This window comes from Zingiber officinale, chromosome 1B (genome assembly GCF_018446385.1).
Source record: "Zingiber officinale cultivar Zhangliang chromosome 1B, Zo_v1.1, whole genome shotgun sequence".
NCBI lineage: Eukaryota > Viridiplantae > Streptophyta > Magnoliopsida > Zingiberales > Zingiberaceae > Zingiber > Zingiber officinale.
In genome coordinates, this window is record NC_055986.1 from 127,325,410 (window position 1) to 127,347,565 (window position 22,156).

General features: G+C 44.7%; 3 protein-coding genes across 3 annotated transcripts; 1 reads left to right on the top strand and 2 right to left on the bottom strand.

Annotated features, from left to right (window-relative positions):
- The first annotated feature begins 4,634 nt into the window (after positions 1-4,634).
- Positions 4,635-5,416, top strand: LOC121978247 (ethylene-response factor C3-like). The gene has a single exon (XM_042530621.1). It carries the CDS (start codon positions 4,677-4,679, stop codon positions 5,265-5,267), a length of 591 nt encoding a protein of 196 aa, XP_042386555.1. The 5' UTR covers positions 4,635-4,676; the 3' UTR covers positions 5,268-5,416.
- A 2,916-nt stretch (positions 5,417-8,332) lies between these two features.
- On the bottom strand, positions 8,333-9,924 carry LOC121978239 (GATA transcription factor 4-like). Its single transcript, XM_042530614.1, has 2 exons — positions 9,143-9,924; positions 8,333-9,060 (listed from the first exon to the last, which is right to left on the bottom strand). The coding sequence occupies exons 1-2, from the start codon at positions 9,614-9,616 to the stop codon at positions 8,473-8,475; spliced, it is 1,062 nt and encodes a 353-aa protein (XP_042386548.1). The 5' UTR covers positions 9,617-9,924; the 3' UTR covers positions 8,333-8,472.
- Positions 9,925-20,266: 10,342 nt separating this feature from the next.
- Positions 20,267-21,018, bottom strand: LOC122041983 (cytochrome b5-like; the record flags this gene model as incomplete). The annotated part of the gene is made up of 2 exons (XM_042601893.1): positions 20,267-20,599; positions 20,958-21,018. Coding segments are annotated over 2 exons (312 nt in total), but the record flags the coding sequence as incomplete, so codon positions are not given.
- Positions 21,019-22,156: the final 1,138 nt, after the last annotated feature.

The window sequence follows — 22,156 nt, forward strand, 5'->3', positions numbered from 1 at the left end:
TATGGCAAGCCTATGAGGTAGCCATAAAAGCTGAATGACTCAATAACCACAAGATAGACTTAGATATGATTTCTGGTTTGTCCAAAGATTATTACAATTTATTGTAATAATATTGGTGCAGTAGCAAACTCGAAGAAACCATAAGTCTATAAAGGTAAGTAAACACAATAGAGCGCAAGTACCACTCAATACGAGAAATCGTATAAACGAGGAGAAGTTGTTGCTACCTAGAATGCATCAGATGATGACCTATAGATCTTTTCACTAAGGTCCTTAAGGCAAGAGCTTTTGATGGACATGTTGAAGGGTTGGGAATCAGATGTATGGCAGCAGATATGGCAGCTTAGTCTTTTAGTATAAGTGGGAGATTGTTAGAGTGTATACTAAAAGCCTAGCTTTTGGTATAAACATTTATCTAGAAATAAGAATCACATTGGTCAAATGTCTACATTTATGATAAATGTAGTTGTTCAATTAATTTATATTGTAGATAACATGGTGTGTGGTGTCACACATAGAGGATCATGTTATCAGTACCTTATAAATTATAAACAGTAGCTCACGACCATAATGGAAAGGAACAAACCATTGGAAGGTCGTAGTGTAATTAGGTATTAGTTTATCTTAACTATATAATTACACTAGTACACTTAGAGTGTATTGAGTAGGACCATTTGAGGTCGTTCCTTTTGTACTGACTTTATGAAGGAACAAATATCTCAGTTATTATGGAAGTGTGTGCTCTTAATCCTAATATAATAACAAGCACATATATTTGATATTTATTTCTTTAATTTATCAATGGGTGAGATTTAGTTCGATAAATCAATAAGCCCGATAAGTTGGGAAATGATATCACTTATAGTGTGTGTTGTTGATTATAGAAGGAAACTGTGTCCTAGTGATCTAGGTTGAGAATGTCCCCAAGAGGAGCTCATAAGGATTGTCATGTTAAACCCTGCAGGTGGACTTAGTCCGACATGACGATGAAGTTGAGTGGTACTACTCTTGGAGCTAGATATTAATTAAGTGAGTTGTCAGTAACTTACTTAATTAGTGGACATTTGTTATCTTAAACACAGGGAGACTAACACACTCATAATAAGAAGGAGCCCAAAATGTAATTTGGGATTGGTGCGTAGTTCAATAATAGTTCTTTAGTGGAATGAATTATTATTGATGAAATTAAGTTGTGTGGTCGGGGCGAACACATCGGGAGACCAAAACCAATTCCTCCTCTCGGTCCCTATCGTAGCCTCTAGTATATAGAGATTTATACCCATCGCATACCCACCTTCTTACCCATCCAATGGGGCCGGCCAAGCTAGCTTGGAACCCAAGCTAGGGCCGGCCAAGACCAAGTGGATGAGCCATGTAGGTGGCCGGCCAAAGCTTGGGTCCCAAGCTTAGGTGGCCGGCCACTAGAATATTTAAAAGGATTTTTATTAAAATTATTTCTTATGTGGATATCATGATTTTAAAAGAGAGTTTAAAAATTAAAAATTTCCTTTTATAACTTTCTACAAAAGATTAAGAGAAGAGATTAATCTCTTTCCTTATTTGTAGTTTAAAAGGATGGTTTTAATTTTTGGTAAAAACTTTCCTTATTTGTAAATCATCTACATGTTTAAAAGAGAGTTTAAAATTTGAAATCTTTCCTTATTTGTTGATTAAAGGAGGATTTTAAATTTTAAGAAAGCTTTCCTTTTTAACCATGTTCATGATTTAAAAGAAAGGTTAAAAATTAATAATTCTCTTTTATTAGTTTCTACAAAAGATTGAGAAAATATTTGATATCTTTCCTTATTTGTAGATTAAAAGAGATTTTAATAACTTTTTTTTTATCCACATGTTTAAAAGAAAGATTTTAATTTATTAAATTTCCTTTTTATAAACCAATCATGAAGGGATTAAATTATTGGAGAAATTTTATAAATTTCTGGAGACAAATTAGGAAGTTTTAATTAATTAAAACTCTCCTTGTTTGTAGCTTTGGTGTGGCCGGCCAAATAAAATTGAGAAAGAAAATTGTTTTTAATTAAATAATTTTTCCTTTTCAATAGAAAAAGAATTAAGGAAATTTTTATTAAATTTTCCTTATTCGCCGGGATCAAGGATTATAAAAGAGGGGGTAGAGGAGGCTTCAAAGCTAACGACTCTATTCTATTTTTCTCCCTCTTTTTTCCTTGGTGGTGTGGCCGACCCTATTTCTCTCCTCTCCTCTTGTTGCCCGAAACTTACCTCTTGGTGGAGCTTTTGTTAGTGGCCGGATCAAGGAAGGAGAAGAAGGAGAGAAAGCAAGCCTCGTTTCTAGCATCCCTTGGAGCATGGTGGTGGTGGCCGAACCTCTTCATCCTAGAAGATGTTTTGATGGCCGAAACTTGCAAGGAAGAAGAAGGTGATTGGTGGTTTCTCATCTCGGAAGATCGTTGCCCACACAACGTCCGAGGTTAGAAGAGGAATACGGTAGAAGATCAAGAGGTCTTTCTAGAAGGTATAACTAGTAATTTTTCCTTTCCGCATCATGCTAGTTATTTATGGAAATAATACCAAATACAAGAGGCTTACGATTCTAGTATTTCGAATATGTTTTTCGATGTTGTGTTCTTTTGTTTTTTCTTTTCCTTGTGATTTGATTGTTCTTTTCGGTTAACCTAAAGTTATTTTAGGAAATTAAATATTAGATTTCTATAAAAGGTTTTGTCTAGTCGGTGGTGGTTGCTCCCATATCCAAGAAGGCCATGTGCCTCGCCACGTCAGTACTGGGAACCAATTATGGAAATTAATATTTAATGGAATTAATAACTTAAGGAGATTTGGGTCGAACGTGTTAAGTTCCGCAGGAGATCCAAGTCAAAACCTAAAAGAATAAATAGATTAAGTTTTGGATCAAACGTGTTAAGTTCCACAGGCGATCCAAAATTTAATTTAAAAGAACACATGGTAGCTAGGAAAAGGTTCAGACCTTTGTACAAAATTTTTGTACAGTGGAACCTCTAGGTTTTCCGAGTAGCAACCAACAGTAAGTGCCCAGCTCGGACTGTTTAGGGTAGTAGAAATAGTAGAAAACCTCCGGTCGGAGGGGGATATTGTGGATTTTGAACAAAACGACAACGCCGCATAAAAGGCGGAAAGTGTTAAGGACTAGGCTTCCGAGCGGAATGCCGAAAAAATTGCAAACTTCAACGATGAAGGGATGAATTGGAAATCGCAGATCGGCTGTAAACTGGTCGCGGAAAACACAGAAAGCTCCGCGCGGCGGTTTGTGTGGCCGGGCGGAGGGGGAGGGTAGGATGATTTCGAAGTCAGAGGGGATATCAAAATTTCCCATCAGAATATCGACGTCACGCCGATCGAAGCGCGACTCCAGGGTAGTATACCATGGGCCGAGAGTTTGTTCTTGAGGCTGAGAGGAACTAGCCATTGTCCGAGCGGACGAAAGCACAAAAGGCGAAGAAAAGTAGATGGTAGAAGGAAGAAGATGATAGACGAAACAGCGCGCAAAGGACGAGAACTCGACAAGAAACACAAGGCTAACCAAAAAAGAAAGTAGGAGAACCTTACAATGAAACGGAAGGTCGAGGGAAGAACGCCGGAGATCGTCTGAAAACAAAAGAGCAGGATCGCCGGAGAGCTCAGATAGAGAACCTGGGGAGCACGCGAAGGCAAAGATGCGGCTGGGGGAGAATGCGAAGGCTTTATAGGGTTGGACCCGAGCGGCCTCCACCGTCGGATGCAGGGCACGAGAATCGAAGCACGCATCGGACCATCCATTTCGAACCGCCTCGATCCCGTCGGACACCACGCCGCCGGCGTACGATGACGACAGCATCGCCACGTGGCGTTCAGCTACCGGGGCGCATTTAATGAGCGCGTGCTCGACCTTAATGATGGAGATTGGCGAACACTTCGAAAAGATACCGAGGAATGTTGGCGTTGACTGGCGTTATAGCTACCCCCGTGGGGGCCGAGCGGAGGATAGTTGCATATAGATGCCGCTCGGCGTGACTGATGGTCCAGTCAGTCGGACTAATCGCCTCCTTCGACTAGACTTGAAGGGGAGGCAAGTGATCCGGCGGTACGAACGCGGGACCCCCTTTGAGGGGAGTCAACGCCACGTAGAGGTCAAACGACCGTCCAAAAAAAAGAGGACCGACCGACCGAACGGGATTTAAGCGGAATCAAAGAATATGTCTCATACAAAAAAAAAAAAAAAAAAAAAAAATCTCCCAACTCATCCTATTATGGAATAAATCATGAATCCCATCCCTATTTCAAACTTTTTAAGACCCCAAACTCATAGAAAAACTTATCATTCCTGGACTTACCCGTCTCTCTCCTTCCCTTTCTGACCTCACTCCATTCCAAACAAAAATAAATTCTCTCCTCCCTTATTACCCTTCCCTTCTCTCCGCATATCTCCTCCCAAACATAAGGCGTAGAAAATCATCAAGAACTGAACAAAGCATAGGTGAACTTGTGTCCGACGTGGCTGCCGTTGGGATTGGCTCGCGTGATCCCTGCCGTCACCTCCGAATCCTGTAGCGAAGCCACGCCAGACTCACTCCCCACCCCCATTTCCTCTCCGTTTCCTTTCCTTTTCTTTCGATTAGTTTGTATAAAAATAGGCGCGAGCCGCCACCAACTAATCGAGCACTCAATCGCAGCAAAGCGATATGGATTCCTCCCTCGGCTTGGCCCTCCCTCTACCGTTCGACGAGAACGACCCGGACGAGATGCTCCTGCTCAGCATGCTCGGCGCCTTCTCCTCCTCCGCCACCTCGTCGGCGGGCGCTCGCTCGGCGTCGGGCAAAGACTCCGAGGAAGTCGAGTCGGCCGAGAAGGCGAAGCCGTACCGAGGCGTGCGGCGACGGCCGTGGGGCAAGTTCGCGGCTGAAATCAGGGACTCCACCCGGAAGGGCGCGCGCGTGTGGCTGGGGACGTTCGACACCGCCGAGGCCGCGGCGCTGGCCTACGACCAGGCCGCGTTCGCGCTGCGGGGGCCGAACGCGGTGCTCAACTTTCCCGTGGAGAGGGTCCGTGAGTCGCTGAGTGGCGGGCGGTGTGGCGGCGCGGAGGCTTTGGAGGAGGGCGTGTCGCCGGTGGTGGCGCTGAAGCGGAGGAACTCGTTGAGGAGGCCGAAGAGATCGGGAATCAAGAAGGTGAAAGCGAAAAGGGGGGAAGAGCTGGTGGAGTTGGAAGATCTCGGAGCAGAGTACTTGGAGGAGCTCTTGCGAACTGCAGATTGCGCTACCACCGCCATTTAAGCTCATAATTAAGACGAAGAAGCGGGAGATTATGTGACCTGCTTCGCCTTCTTTATAATTCCCAATGCTTATCGCTCAGTGTAAATTTTTTTTCTCTATAAGATTCGATAACCATATCCGAATCTCACTCAATGGAAGCTTTTGATCCTCGCTCACAGAGCATTCCTATTCATTTCCACGAATCCCCACCAATATTTTACAATCTCGCTATACATCGCGTGCAAATATTTTCAAGTGAAAATTTTTCCACATGGTTCTTCTCATACCTTATCTTGTCTGAAAATCAAAAACATAAAAAATCGGAGATATGAATGTGGCACTCCTACAAATTGTCTGTAGATTTCATTCGGATTTGTAACACAAACTACGTCAATATCGATTCAGGGAAAGAGTCTTTGGCATTAACCCTTCGACACTCAAATTAGTCATCGACGATAAAGTATAGAGTGGAACAACAAGAAGACTGTAACGCAAATAGTAAATATTGCATATATCCATCGATGATTCGACCCCCTTTTATATAAAGCTCATGTACTGTGCGTGCACGTTTCCTAAGACAAGCACGTTTTTCAAAATTTTCCTTGAAAATACTTATCAATAAAGTGTCTCTGATACAGTACCTTAACGGATCGAGCATATCTCTGAAGTGACAATGGAAACTTTCGCCGTATGATCTTCTAGCTGTCCATACCCGGTGTCGACGATATCAACTCCCAAAAGGATGTCGATGGATATCAGAGGGAGTGTACTGCTAGGTCGAGCGGATTGGTCGATCGGTTGAGATCTCGCCACTATAGTGCCCCCACCGATCGGGTAGAACCTTGCTACTTCTGCACCTGTGTCCGCTCGATCATAGTTCCACTTTGTCACCGTCGAGCCCTGCTGCTAGACCGAGTGGAGTAGCCGCTCGATCGAAGTTAAACTATGTTAGTCAAGCTCTTCTGTCTGGCCGAGCAGGATAGCCGCTCGGCTCACCTTCTGCACCTAGTCTCCAGTGGCGGATCTAGGGGGGAGCGAGGGTGTGCTTGAGCACCCCCTTATTCCCGGAAAATTCCACCAGTATGATGCAATCCGAGAGGCAACGAGAAGGAAGACAAGCTCCAGCTCCCTTCTTTGAGCACCCTCTTCTTTTTTTGTCTCGTCTTCTCCTCCGTTCAACATCTAATAATTCATTAAGCGTCGATCGTTTGACTCTTCTCCATGTCAAAGGAGGCAGCGGATCGTGGCCTTCTCCCCCGATCGGGACATGTTTCCCTTGCTCAGCCGATGTTATCTGTACGTTGATCGTCTTAATTTTAATCTCTACCATATTCGTAGGGTAGATCTTTCATCATCACTGCATCAGTACCTATTTCTCTCCGGCCATTTCATTAGTTTAACCTCCTGTAATTTTAATAATAACTTTATTTCACCGAGGCTATTGAAGATCGTTTTCGCTTAATTTGTGTCGATGGATTTAGTTACATTTTATTTATGATGTCGATCGTATTGTCCAAGGGGGCTGAATGCCCACGTTGTTAGCTTGGCTAGTAGAGAATCTCAACGAGATTTCCACAACTGATGCTTCGTAGAAACATCATCGCCTGCATCCAATCGTTGTCAGCTGGTCATATCGACCACCAGTCAATTCAAGACCTTATGCGAACAGTCAAAGAGTTTTGACAGTTTACTCTCTATTTTTAACACTGAAAACTATCTTTCACCCCTTAATTTAAAGAAAAATAAAACATTTAAATTTAAGAAGATGAGTCAAGTTTTTCCACGTCTCTCGGCGGACTATTGCTTTGTAGATTTGTTTTTTTCGTCGCCCATTTTAAGTTAATTCTTGTTTCATTCAGAGCGATAAGGTTTGACTTATAGATCAATTAGTTTAGAGAATTGGATATAAGCAACAGCTTGGTTTGATAGTCTGACCTGAAGACAAACTTGCGACGTCAATTATCAGTCGCAGTTTCATCAGATTTTTTTTTTTAAAAAAATATAATTGATGTACATTTTCTCAATTTTATAATAAATTTAGCGCATTCACAAAAATAATAAATATTTTCCAATTTCATAACAATAAATATACAACGTTAGATTTTTTAAATCAATATACATGATGAGAATTCAGAAACAAAATTTCCCTCGTCCATGTTAGAAAGAAAGCATTGAAGTCAATGGTGTTAAAGTCATAATAAAATTAAAATATTAATGGATAGGTGAGACGATGTACTTACTATATTCCAATTCAAAATAAGTTTACTAGAAAATGGATTTAAAAATTCTCTTTTGACTTTACACAATATAATATTTTTGAACCAGTACTTGTTCCTGAAATTGTGAATTGCATAGAACTTGCTACTGGATGCAGAATCTGTTGACGTGAAAAATGAACTTGTTTAATTGAAGAACAGGACTGAACAAGTGAATAATAAGTCTTTGTTTGTTTCTTGTTAACTTGTGATCGATTAATTTGGGAAGTCATACTCAAACTTACTGAACATCTCAAATTATACTACTTTTACGCTGAAACAGACTAATTCAATCCATAAACCAAATTATCATACTGTTAAGGCCGCCACAGGACTGATTAGAGTGCTTGGTTCTACAATCTCATGAACATGTACTTTTGCTGGAGCGTATGGTTGACCTATTCATCATTAAGCTCCTGTAGATGGCATGTCGCTGGTCCTCTTGCTGGCCTGTTCATGTTTGAACAGGTTGTCTCCACCATGCAAGTTCCTGAGGGGAGCTGCAGTTTGTCGTTACAACAAGCCATTCTCTGTAGCTGAACTGAAAGAATGGAATTACGATATCAAGCTGGTAAAATTTTTAGAAATTATTGCCGGAAAATGCCGTGGTTCACTGCTGACAGATGACGACAATGTTGCATTTCGTTTTCCTCTGTCAGAATTGCAGTCTGCCTCGCCGGGAGCGCGTCACGTGATCGGAGCCACCCCTCATTTATTCCGTTTAGGAGACTTTTCAGAGCAACCACAATTAATTATAAAGATCTATCACGATTTTAATTTTTGCATGATCTATTCTGGATTAAGCCTGAATGGGAATTTTGACACCAAAGAGGGAAAATAGGAGAAAGTTCTTACTTTCTTATTGAAGATGACAGAAGAGTTTTAAGAGCATAATTTACTAAATTTAGAGATAAGAAAGGGAGGTATCGCCGCCGGCGCCGGCAGCTCAGCAGACACCATAGTCATTCACTTTATAGAAGCTCCGACAGCGCGCCGGAGGAAGGGTCGCTCTGCTGGCGGTGGAGGAGCTCCTTCTGGCGGCGGAGCTCCATGACCTTACGGTGGGAGTTGGAGTGCTGTGTGAGAACGAAGGTGGGGCTCGCCGCCGGGCGGTACTCCTGCACGAGTCTCCCGGATTTGTACCTCACCCCGCACGCGTTGCACAGAGTTTTCGGACCCAGCGGCCCAGTCCGCCACTGCGGCGTCTTCTCCGACGCGCAGTGCGTGCACCGGCGCGCCGGGCCGTCCTCGGCCGCTCCGCCCTTCTTCCCCCTCCCGTTTCTCCAGGCTCCGGCGGAGGAACTCGGCTCGGACGGAGAAAGTTCATAGGATGAAGAGGTGGAGGAGGACGGTGAGTTCAGCGGTTGTGGCTGCCAGGCGGTGACCTTTGGCCGCTTGCTTCGAGCTCCGCGAGTGGCAGCCGGAGGATCCGCATGGACTTGCGCAACGCAGGCGGCGGGCGGTGAGATTGAGCTCCAACCGGAATCAGTGAGCGCGTCCGAGAAGGAGTCCTCCATGAACTGGGACAGCCACTCTAGCTCCGCTGCGTCCTCGCATTGCTGCACCAGTGAGTTCAAGTGACTACCTCAATCAACAACCAATTCTCTACCCAAAGCTATGTATAATTTAAGCTCTACTAACTGGCACATAAAGGTCGAGCGAGCTCTGCTGCTGCGATTGCAAAACAGAGTAGAAGGAGCTGCTTCCGGCGACGACGGACGTCGGTGGATCCGTCGGCGTTTCGGAGTACAATTTGGTGCCCGAAGCAGCAGAGGAGAACGATTTCTTGCTGGAAAAGTAAGACACGTCGGCGGCGGCAGGCGGAACAAAGGCGCCGTAAACGGGTGCAGTATTCGTCGGTGGAACAGAGCGTGAGCTGGTTGAATAATAAGCCGCCATTCCCGCCCCTGCATCTACCGCCATTGCCATCTCCCACTCCGGCGCCATGACTGAGCAACACAACGCAGTCGTCCGTACACAAGACCCGAAGTCTTTAAAATCCTCGTCTTCCTCTTCTTCTTCCTCCTTTTTGCTGTCCTGGTTAGTGGGGATGAGAATGGGCGCTGTTGATCGAAAGCTGCAACAAGTGATGGTGAATTTGTGACTTTGGTGCATTTAATTGAGGGATGGATGATGAAGACAATAATGGCAGTAATGATGAGGAGCGTGGCTCATGCACTTCCTTCATGCTCTTCGCCCATGTCGCACCTCCTCCTCCTCGCCCCTCTTTAAGGTCCCGTTCTCTCTCCTTCCCTGCTTCCACTTCCCCACTCCCATTTGCATTAATCTGCCTTTAATCATGTGACTTCGACACGCATCTTAATTATTGTCTGAAATCGCCAAAGTAAAAAAAAAACACAATAAGCAGGCGATGAGCTGGGACTGCCATTACAGTTCATCACCTGCATGCAGAGGAATGCAAGCATATATTCATACTGTATACTACTGCTTGCAACACGATACTTTATGTTCGATCAATGGTCCTAACAGCGTACACCTGTTGTAGACCCTATCCTTCTCTGCTCTGCTCTGTTATGTTCTTTATTAATTCAATATGCTTCTTGCACTTAAATAATTATTAGTTTCATTATGAATAATAGGATCGAGGATTAGCTAGGCAATCCTTTTTTTCCTTTTTCTTTTTTCTTTTTCCCTACAACTCGATCAGAATTTTAGGATTAGACAGATCCTAGCTATCCGCGTGTTTACTGCTAGGAAATCAAATCACTCGTAAAATATTGGTGAAATTCTGAATTAATAACAACGGCGACACTAGGACACAGCTATGTAGCGAGATATATGCATATCTGGCCAGTCATGCGGCTCCAGTTGTTCCCTTCCGTCGCAGGCCACATCGGCAGGGACGACGACGACACAGAGAGTCACATTCACTCCGTACTCCTGTCGCCGGTCCACCACTCCCCGACTGTGGCCGACGCGTCGACTGCTAGCTGTACGCCGCCGGGACCATGACCACCCGGCCGGGTGAGGAGATGTCACCACGTGGAGAGGATGAAGGGAGGGGATCCTCACACGTGACCCCGCGGGCTGCCCGCTGAACCCTGCACGTGATCCATCTAGTTATCGTTATCGGTCGTGTTTAGTTAATCATATTTTTTGGGGGGATTAATGGTGGGTAATTAATCCGGGAGGATCGTTAGGTTACCGGCGTGCTGGTTGGGGTGTCGGCGAAGGTTCGCGCTGTGAGGAAGGGAGCAGTGTCAGTCTCCCGTGGGGGCGCCGCACGTGGCCGTCGCTGTTTGCGCCGACGGGGCTCCTCGTGGAGCTCCCACCACCGAGCGCAAGTGGCTGTCGCCAGGAGGATAAACCGGAGCCACACCGGCGCATGTGTAGTGACAGCTAGGAGATTCCGCACTCCATGTTTTTACACGGGGTATGATCTTCTTACGTAGAAATACACGCAATTACGAAAGTGCAGGCCATTAATTAATCTTCTTCTTCCATGGCGTATAATCTTCATTTCGTAGGATAAATTAACAATTATAACTGTCCAATATTCTCAAATTAAGTCTCAACAAATTAAAAAAATAAAATAAATAAATCGAGGTAAACGCAAGGCACGTTAAATGTATGTTGAATGTAGGATGGGATAAATTTTGGATCGTCAATTCCATCAGCCAATTTTATTTCCTTTCTTCTTCCTCGTAGACATAGGTGGAGACGGGGAAGGCCCTGCCGATGCCGACGTACGGCGGATTTGAAATAGATCCTCTCCACCATCGGGCTCCTCCTGCACCCACCCGCACTCCTCCAGTTTCTTCACCGGCAGCACTCCTTTGGGGAACCGATAGAACCCCAGCTCCACCACCATCTTCACCGAGTGACGGACTAACGGTAGCACTCCGCCGCCCCGCGCGCGCACCACTTCGCCTACTCTGTTTTTAACTCTGTTTGGATTCCTGTGGGGAAGTTGTTGTGGCCGCCGGCGTATCGAAAGGTCGAGGAACGTGGCGGGGAGTTTGGCTAACTCTGTGTGTTAGATCATCCAGAGGCGCCAAGCGCTGTAGCAATGAGCCGCCTAATAATTTAATTAGACTTGTTAATTTAAAGACTGTTTGGTCAAAATAGTGTGAAAAATCAGGATTGGGGATAATTGAAGACGAGAATCAGGAGTTAACGAGATGGATGATACTTTTGAGCACTGTCACTATAAAAGTGGCCATCTTTTCTCCTTTATTTTAGATTTTGTGGCAATGCACGGGCTGTGACTAGTTGCAATCACGATGATTTTTTAGGGAGATCTGGTTTATCGTTCTCCATTCTGTTTTCGTGAAGAAATATTTTCGCAGTCGTACCAAAGTACCTCGTAGGATACGATATGAATCTATCTTTATCTTGTAGAGATTCTCACTTTTTTTCAAAAAAAAAATAAAATACAAAGAGAGGACAAAATAAGGTTTTGATTTGTATTTGTGATGGAATATTGACGCTTCTTCCAAAAGAGTTGCAAAATGAATTTACTGTTGGAAGAGTGAATATAACATCCATGGAAATAAGTTTAATAATATCGTATGATCTTATCCGAAAATCGATGAGATAGAAAATTAAAAATATGATATTTTCATTGACTATTTGTAGACTCTACTCAGACCTATAATATAGATGATTTGATGATTAGGGTTCACCTTTCAGAGAGTCATGGCCATGGTGAAAGTCAAAATCTAGGCGGTCAACGTCCTTGTGTCGCTAGCCAAGTGGCCGGTCGGACAACTCACTTGCCCGACTGGGACAAAGAAGTACCGATCACATATCACTACAGCTCCGCCCCACACCGAACTTTCGACGCTCAAAACAAGACATACGTCGAGCGATCAGCCCGCTTGGACTTACATCGAACCTCGGAACCGTCGAAAAAGAATCGCAGCATGACAATGGAGCTCTGACAGTGGAATGTTGGCGGAGCGTCCACTCCGCGCGGCCAAAGGGCTAGACAACCCGAACAGCTAAAGGCTGGCCGAGCGGCCATCCCGCTCGGCCCACTAGCAAACAAAAGGAGGATCAGCCGATATCCTTGTGGGAACTCGTGCCATCGACAGACGACATGGTTGGCGGCATGGATAGACAGAGGATCGTACGGCGGAAGCTTCAACTATCATGTCAGAGATATGCTCGGGTCATTGAGGTATGGTGTCAGAGACGCTTTCTTGACATGTCTTTTCAAGGTAAGCTTTGGGAAGCATGCGCGCCTCGAGGGGCGTGCACACACGCCTTCGAAGTCTTATATAAAAGACCCCAAGCTTCAACGGAGGTATGCATAATCCCTACTGTAGCTACATTGTTACTCTGTTGCTTCGCTTCTTTGCTTACACTTTGTCGAAAACTGACTTGAACGTCGGAGGGCTATCGTCGGGAACCCCTCCCTGGCTCGGCACTGACGTTGCTGTGATTGCAGGACCTCCAGCTCGAAGTCCACCAACGGTCAACAGGAGTGTCACGCCCCCAACATCCGTCGCCTCGATTCTCAGATAGGATCAATAGATTACGTCAGTGTCGAGCCAGGGAAGGAGTCCCCGATGTTGGCCCTCTGGCGCTTAAGTCAGTCACCGTCGATGAAGTAGAAGGCGGAGCAACAATAAGAATGAACAGTAACACGAATAGTATTTATTGCATACCTCTGCCGATTCTTGGACCCCCCTTTAGATAGAACTACTGTAGCACGCGTGCACGTTCCCCAAGGCCAACACGCTTCCCAAAGTTTTCTCTGAAAAGACTTATCAGTAAAGTGTCATTGGCATAATACCTTAACAGGCCGGGCATATCTCTGAAGTGACGGTGGAAGCTTTCGCTGTACGATCTTCTGGTTGTCCATGCTCGGTGTCAGCGGCACTAACTCTCAAAAGGAAATCGATAGATAACAGAAGGAGTATGTTGCTAGGCCGAGCGGGTTGGCCGCTCGGCTGAAACTTCGCTGCTCCCGTGTCTCGCCCGCTCGGCCGTAACTCCGTTGTTCATGTGTCTCGTCCGATCGGCCGAAGCTCCATTATGCCAATACCGAGTCCTATCGCAAGGCCGAGAGGGGTAGCTACTCGGCCCGGCTTCTGCACATCGTCTCCTCTTCCGTCCAACGCCCACTACTCCCTTGAGCATCGGTTATTTGGCACTTCCCCGTGTCAAAGTTGGGATCAGATTGGAACCTTCTCCCCCCGAGATCAGACTAGAACCTTCTCCCCTCAGTCGGGCATGATCATCCGACCGGTTAATGATATCTAAGCGTTGACTGCCTTGATCACCCGACCGACCGATGATATCTGAGCGTTGACCGCCTTGACTTTGATCTCCACCATGACAGCTATCTTCTGCGGGGTGGGGCCCCTTCTTATCACTGCATCACATGCCTCCCCTTCAAGTTTAGTCGAAGGAGGCTGCAAATCCGACTGACTGGACAAAATTATCTCTGAAGCTTTCAACCCAATCGGTTTCGACACTCCTTGGTTTTTGCTCAGACTAACGTGACCCAACGATCGGCTATGTGACCGCTCTGTGCCAGTTGACCTGTTGAAGATTGTCGTTCGGACATAGGTCTGCTCCCTTAAGTCGATCGACGCAATGAACATTCATACTTGGAAATTTTTTCTTACGTTGTCTTGGGCGAACGCGATCCGGGCTTACGTCACCCATATTTCTGGAAAATCGCGCAAATCCCTGCGCATTATGGCTGAGCGCCCCCCATGCCTTTTAATTACCCTCATTAAATGTCGACCTGTGGCGAGGCGCCATGTGTCCCACCCACTGTCGTCGTACGCTTGACGTGATAGGCAAATATTCACTGGAGATGTGATGTTTGGCGCTTCAAATTCAACGACCCGATTTCTGCCTGGGTTTTCGCGACCTAGGTCGGACTGCTCCGGTCGGCCGACCCCAAGGCTTATAAGCTCGTGCACGTCGCCTCCTCCTCCTTTCCATCTCTATCTTCGAGCTCTTCGGCGATAACTCCGTCTCTGTGCTCTGGTCCTCCTTTCCTGCTCCTCCGACGACCTTCTAGTGAGCTTCCTTCCAATCGCACCCGTCTTCGAGTTTTTGGACGTTTCTTCGTCTGTGTTCTGGCGATATTCTTCCAGTAGTCTTCCTTCCCCTCACATCCTTTCGCTGCTTTTATTTTTTTACGATGACGAGTTCCTCACAGCCGCCTGTCAGCGTCCTTAGGCTTTGGTACACCTCTATTGAGTCCAGGTTTAACGCCGACGACGCTGAGAGTCTGACAGCCGCTTTTGAGTTTCCTTCTGGATACAAAGTTATTCTTCCTTCTCCTTCCGATCGGCCAAACTCTCCGCTGCCCGGCTATCTTACCTTCTTTAGGGATCAGTTTACCGTCGGTTTGCTGTTTCCTATGTTAGTATTAGCCCTAATACCAATTATGAGATGATTGTAAAGAGCTCAATTTTGTATTATATTTCATTATTAATAAAAGGTGAAGTTAGTTATTATATTTATTTCAGATCAGTGTCGATTGAATAAGTATAATAATTTCCTTGGGTAATAGTTCTTATCTACAACATATCAATTAGTTGAATTGATAGCGAGATATTGTAGATATACATAGAACACTACTCTTAACTATTCCTAGTCAAGCATTAATATACAAGGACAATATTAATGCGTTGAGACTAACATGTAGGTCAATGGATGACTTAATCTCACAAGTCATGGATATGAGATATCAAGTTGATACATGGGTATATATTAGAGAATATATACTGAATGACCCGCCATGAGAATGTTTCATGGATCATTATATGAGTGTCATAAACATTTTTATGTGACTATTGGTATGAATAGTCCTTAGACCTGAAGTCACTACGGTTCCCTACATAAAGAGTTGTATACTTTGGTATCGACAAACATCACCTGTAACAAGGTGGACAATAAAGTCGATCACTGGGTATGCAATGAATTATGTGGAGGGATGTGAGTGATGTAGATGGTATCTATCCCTTCCATATGACGGAAGCAATATCTGTAGGCCCCTTGATTAGTAGGGCACAAGAAAGCATGATCATGCTCAAATAAGTCAATATAAGATATTGAGCTTATTTGATTGAGTGTGTCTACTTAGAGATCAAGAAACACAAAGGTTGATAAGAGAATGACATGGTCTATGCCTCATTAATCAATCTAGATATCAAAGATATAAAGATCAAGTCATACAAGATAATAGCCATGGACAGGTTAGGTTGGATCTCGACTTTCTCGTCACTTGGGTAGCAATAATGCATTGTTAGATGTCACTCATTGTTTATGTATCTAAATATTGATTTGGATACATTGCCAACGTTACGAGAACTTATTTGGTCACATACAAAGAATAAGTAGATTTGGAGATGGGTTCATATGATGAATCCTTAGATTAAGTCTAATCCGAATTGAACTTATTGAGTTAGACTCAATTGGATCTAATTATTGGATTAAATCTAATTCAAACTAGACTCAATGAGTCAATTCAAATGAATGAAATAGTGATTCATTGAATTTGAAATTGCATGAGATTAATTAAGTAAGACTCGATTGAATTAGACTTGAGTTAGACTCAAGTGAGGATTAATGGAGATTAATTCATTGAATTTTCGAAATTCAATGAATCATTCAATTTTCGAAAATGAAGTATCAAGTGTAGTCCTTAATGGAGAGTGAATACTCATTAAGGCTCATTAATTAAATTAATGTTTATTAAATGTTTTCATTTGTTGAAAATACTTAAACAATTTTTCTCTCATTTTTGAGTAACTTCTTCATTCTCCTTCCTCTTCTCTACTCCTCTTGACCGAAATTACCTTGCTTGGTTGCTAGCACAACCTTAGATAATTTTCTTCTCCATTTTTGTGAGTTTGTGAGACAAACGGAGATACTTGTTCGTGTGGATACCATAGAGGCGCGAACGTGTGATCATGCTGAGATCCAAGCTGTCTGGAGTCCGTAGCATGCATCAAAGGTATACTATCATGTTGTTGTTCAAATCTTAGTATATTTTCTTTCCCTTCGCAAGAATCTCCTGGAGGAACTAGATGATTTCTGCTGCGCATAAGCGTGCTTAGCGCTCTAGTTCCTTACATCCTATTCACCCCTTCTTTCCCGCCATTCGTAAATACTTTCCCATCTCCCTTCATCAATTAGTGGCGAACTCCTTTCGGCTGCTATGTGGGGTAGTTGTTCTGTTCCGCCTGCAAGACATTCCTCTCACTCCCCGGATTTTTCACTATTTTTATTATCCGAAATTGTCCGAGCCAGGGACTTTTCTTTTCCAAGCTCGAGTTAGTTTAGTTTTCTTTGACAAAATACCGACCTTCAACAAGTATTGGAGGGAATACTTCTTTTTTGTACGTCTTCCCGAGCGGCCAGACTTCCCGACCCACTGGCAGCTCGAAGTGGTCAGTCAGCCTCCCTTGAAATAGTACAAGAGCCGATCGAACTATCTCAACGCAGCTTCAATGTTGCCCGGTCAGAAATATAACGTCCACAAGTTGTTGTTGGAGGGTGTTCTCTACATTTTCGGCCTGAGTTCGATCCGCACCTAGCTTCCGTCCAGCCTAGGTATGCAATTTATTCACTCCTTCCTTTGATTCTAATTGATTTTTCTTCATCTTTTGCAGCTGAAGTCATGCTACATGCATGTCTGGCCGGTAAGGCTAAACTTACGGATGTCGCGATCAATGCGACGGCTGTGGAGGAATTGAAGAGCCGCGATCTGCAGCCGATCGACCCACAAGACGAGAGCAAAGGGCTCCAGTCTTGGTGAGCGGAGGGGCAGCCAACCGGGCGCCTACTGGTGGAGCGGCTGGTGGATCACAACCTCCCTCCGAACGACATCCGGTCGTTCAAGTTGAGGAGATGTCGGGCTCAGCCTCCTCAAGAGAGCCGTTGATCAGGCGTAAGAGGCGCTAGGCGGAGCCTTCCTCATGCTCTGCATCGTCGGTGGTGTGGTCCGCCGAACAGGTTGAAACTTCAACCCTCGCTCCAATTCAAGAAACTACGACCCCCCATGTTGTCTGATCGGACACCCTCATTATTTGATCTGCTGCAAGGGACTCTCTGCGCCTCCAGTGGCCTTCATGCCACCACTATCGAAGGTCAAAAAATCCGGCATCTGTCCGATGTCCTCATCTTGGCCGTCCAGACGAGCGACCTCGGCCCAGTTAGCCCCGAGCGGCCAGCGCCATATAACGGCGGTTCTCCACCTCCCGACTGAAGAATGGCGCGAGTCGGCTAGCGCTGAATCTCGAGCCCCTGAGCACCAAATAATTATTCAGGGGCCGCTCGCACAGATATGAGCTGACGCCCGAGCCCGTGGAGCGATAATGCCTCCGGGGGTGCTCGCGGACAGCCATACCTAGATGTCGACTGGGGTAAGTGTTGCATTCTTCTTAATCTATCTCCGCTCGGCGCTTATATTTTCTTGGTTATTCGTAATATTGGGTAGAGAGCTTGGCCATGTGCCGAAGGCTCGCATTTTTGGAGGAGGAAGTCAAGAAGCCGATCTGGCGAAGAGCACCGAGCTGCTTGAGGCTGAGCGAGGAAAGAGCGCAGAGCAGGCCTCTTTGCTGGCTCGGCTTAACAAGCAAGCCACCACCTTTGACGCCAAGATCGAATCGACTAATGCGAGGAAATTCCGGGACATCAAAGATCTCGACCTGAAGAATAAAGAGGCACGAGTTTTCGCTAAGAAACTCAAAGAAGCCGAAGATTTCTTGGTCGCTGAATGGAAGAGTCGGTTGGTCAAAGAAACTGCCCTTTGAGGCCAACTCTCTATAAAAAATAATGAGTTGGCCACCGCGGAGGATGAGCTGGAGGCCTCCCGAGCCGCCTTGAAAACTTATCAAGATGTCGAGCCTAGCCGGTTTGAGGCTATGAAGAGGAACTACATCCGCTCGGACGCTTTCAATGACAAGGTCGCCGACCAGGCACTTCGCCTGTTCGATTTGGCAATCGAAGGGGCGTTCAGCCAACTCCAGGAAGGCGGCTACATCTCTGCTGCTTTATCGAGTAAGGTTATCAGTCAGGACAAGCTGACTGAATTGCTGCCCGATGATGGCTTAGATTACCTTGAGTGAGGTTGAGAGTTCCGCCTTTATAAAATTTTGAAGTTTCAATGAATGCTTGTCCGTTCGGCTAAGATTTATCTTCTTCTAGTATTTGTTTTTTCAACTCGTCTTTCGAACATTGCATAAACTTGTGGCCTCATGACTCCTCCGATCGACAACGACTAGTCTATCCAGCCGATCGATAAGTTTGTTTTAAGAGTTGCTCATTATGATTCTGTGACCTTCCGATTGGTGACGAAATATTTTGAAGAATAGTCCCGAACGGGCATTGTATTTTGCAGACTTGGAGCTTTTGTGTAGCTCGTGTTCGTAGTCGGTCGTTCATCATTCTTGAGTTATAAGATCGACGCTTAACCACTCATCGAGCCAAGGGTTTAAGGTCACCGCTCGACCGTTGGTGAAGATCAGGGTTTAAGGTCGCCGCTCAACCGTTGGGGAAGACGAGGGTTTAAAGTCGCCACTCAACCGTTAATGTAGCCCAGGGTTTAAGGTCGTTGCTCGACTGTTGATGTAGACAGGGTTTAAGGTTTCCGCTCGACCGTTGATGTAAACCAGGGTTTAAGGTCGCTGCTCGACCGTTGATGTAGACCAAGGTTTAAAGTCACTGCTCGACCGTTGCTCGATCAACTAGTGCCTACTATTGTTGCTGCTCGAACATCTTCGCCGCTCGGGCTTGCACGAGCATGTCGAGCTCTTCTTTGGTGAGCGTCACGGTGGTGAGTCGTCTAGCGTCCTCCATCTTCTCAACTCGGATGCAGGTTAAGTTCCCACATACGACGCCAAATATGATCATGTACGAAAGTCAATGAGATGGAAAGGTGAGGATGTGGCGCTCCTGCTGACCGCCTATAGATTCCGCTCAGACCTGCAATACAGATTATGTCAGTGCCGAGCCAGGGAAGGAGTCCTCGGCGTTGGCCCTCCGACGCTTAAGTCAATCACGGGCGATGAAATAGAAAGCGAAGCAACAACAAGAATGAACAGTAGCACGAATAGTGTCTATTGCATACCTATGTCGATACTTGGACCCCATTTATATAGAGCTACTGTACCGCGGGTGCACGTTCCCCAAGGTGAGCACGCTTCACAAAATTTCCCTTGAAAAGACCGCCGTACAATCTTATGGTTGTCCATGCCAACGACACTACCTCCCAAAAGGATGTCGATAAATAATAGAGGGGGTATGCTGCTAGGCCAAGCGGGTTGGTCGCTCGGCTGGAACTTCGCTGCTCCTGCGTCTCGTCCGCTCGGCCGGAACTTCGCTACTCCTGTGCACGTGCCCGCTCGACCTTAACTCCGCTATTCCTGTGTCAGATTCGGCCGACCAGAGCTCTACTGTGCCAATACCGAGTCCTATCGCAAGGCCGAGCGGGGTAGCTGCTCGACCCGGCTTCTGCACATCGTCTCCTCTTTCGTCCAGCGTCCACTACTCCCTTGAGCGACAATCATTTGACACTTCCCCGTGTCAAAGGCAGAATCGAATCGAAACCTTCTCCCCCCGAGATCGGACCGGAACCTCCCCCCCGGTTGGACGTGATCACCCGACCGATGATATCCGAGCGTTGATCGCCTTAATCACCCGATCGACCGATGATATCTGAGCGTTGACCGCTTTGATTTTGACCTCCATCGTAGTAACTATCTTCCGCGAGATGGAGTCCCTCCTTATCACAACATCAGTATTTATTTCACTACAAAGAACTAGTAGACAAACACTTTAACCGCAGAACTTGTAAATTTCATTCTAGCAATGTTTCATAGTTTTGAGAGCATAAAGCTAGATTGCACAAAACCTAATCTACTTTGGTGAACTTTCGGACGGCTAGTGCCAGGCCCAAGATCAATATGGGCACAAGGAACTGCAATATTTTGATCAAGAACTCGGATGATTTATCGGGGATGTTGGGTGCCTGCTGAAGTGGTACATAAACGCGCTTTGCTGGAACAGTTGAAGAATCTATCTGGCCAATGTAGTACTTTGCCATCATATCCCTGGCAGAATTACTGTGACCTATATCATCAAAATCATTGGTGGCATCCTTTCCTGGGAAGAGATCAAATGAAGAATTTTACTTTTCAACATCATAATATTAGAGTATGGAACTTTGAAATTCAACATTTCAACCAAACCAATCAATCTACACTAAAAGCACAGTTAACATCTAATAGCCGAGTTAGTACTCGGATGGTAGATTACCACAAGAGAACAGAGATCGAATCCCCGAGGAGCAATCCCTCGAGAAATAAAATCTCTCCCGCCTAAAGAGACACTGTTCAGTTATCATAATTTACCTCCCTTCCAAATGACTTGGGACAGACGTGCGGGTCTAGGGTGAATGCACCACCTTTTACCACAACAGTTAACATCCAACATAAACAAGAAAAGGAACGTGCATTTCTACCAGTTGCGGCAAGCAAAATCTCATCACCACCTGGATGATCTTCCAAAAATGAGGTGACATGACATCATAAACCTACAAGAAAGAAATTATTTGCAGGGGCATGGATGAGGGTTCTAGAAAGAAAAAAAAATTATACATTATATTTGGCATGGAGTTTAGAACGTAAAGTAAAATGGATATAGGTTTCTAATACCTTCCTGAGGCCCTAGTCAAAAACTTCACATTAGAAAGGGTTCATGATTTTATCATCAGTAATCCTATAAAGATCTCATTGAGCCGGTTAGTTGATCTATCCACAAATGACATCTCACTGACTTTACTATTGCTATCAATGTCAAAGCTAATGCCAGCCAAAAGTTATCATATTTCTCATGAAAAAAACAATTAAATATTTGCTAGGAGCTATTTGGTTAAAATGTGATTTATGTTTCATGTTGTCAGGTACAATTTAATGGAGGCTTTCATTTATGAATTTGTTAAAGCACAACATGATAGAAAAACAATGGAATTAATATAACATATCCAAGAATGGTAGGAGTTTATTGTTAGAAGGACTCATAATAAGTGAAAGTTGACAACATGGCTTACATGGCCATAGAAAGCAGCTGCAGAATTTTGAATTTTGAACTAAAGATTCATAGGACATTCATTGCCACTTTAAACTAAAGATTATTTTGAATTTTGAAAGCCGGTACGAAGGCCAAGATATATGACATCAAATTAAATCAAGCTCAGTCAAAAGTTAAGTAGCAAAACTTTCACTACAAAAATTGAATTTTACTTGTAATATGGCGGTATATATATCATCTATGTAAAGCATACGTATATAACTCTAGTCTCTTTTCGCAAAACGGCAAGATCATGTAAAATTTCACTTGAGGTTGAAAGTGTCAATTGGTAGTTGGTGTATCAAAGAAACCGATATGGGCAGAATTTGAACCTATATGGAAAGATTCAAATTTTACATTGCATGTTTGGTTAGCAAGAATAGCTATTCTGTTATGAATTTTGGTGGAAATTATTCCAACATCTAGTTACAAAATGAACATGCAATACCAATTCTATTAGACTGGTATTTATTTTTGGTCAAAGATGAAATTGTTAATTATAACTGATTGTGCTCACCAATTTTTGCAACAATAGCTTGTTTTACACTAGAATGACCTGCATTTTATATGCTTTGCACGTACTTATTTACT

What these genes read in the sequence shown, in the direction of transcription:
- LOC121978247 (XM_042530621.1), top strand. Translation starts at nt 4,677, where the DNA reads ATGGATTCCTCCCTCGGCTTGGCCCTCCCTCTACCGTTCGACGAGAAC.
- LOC121978239 (XM_042530614.1), bottom strand. Translation starts at nt 9,616, where the DNA reads ATGCACCAAAGTCACAAATTCACCATCACTTGTTGCAGCTTTCGATCA. An exon ending in CGCTCGACCTTTATGTGCCA is followed by an intron (nt 9,061 to 9,142) that starts GTTAGTAGAGCT and finishes TCACTGGTGCAG; the next exon opens with CAATGCGAGGACGCAGCGGA.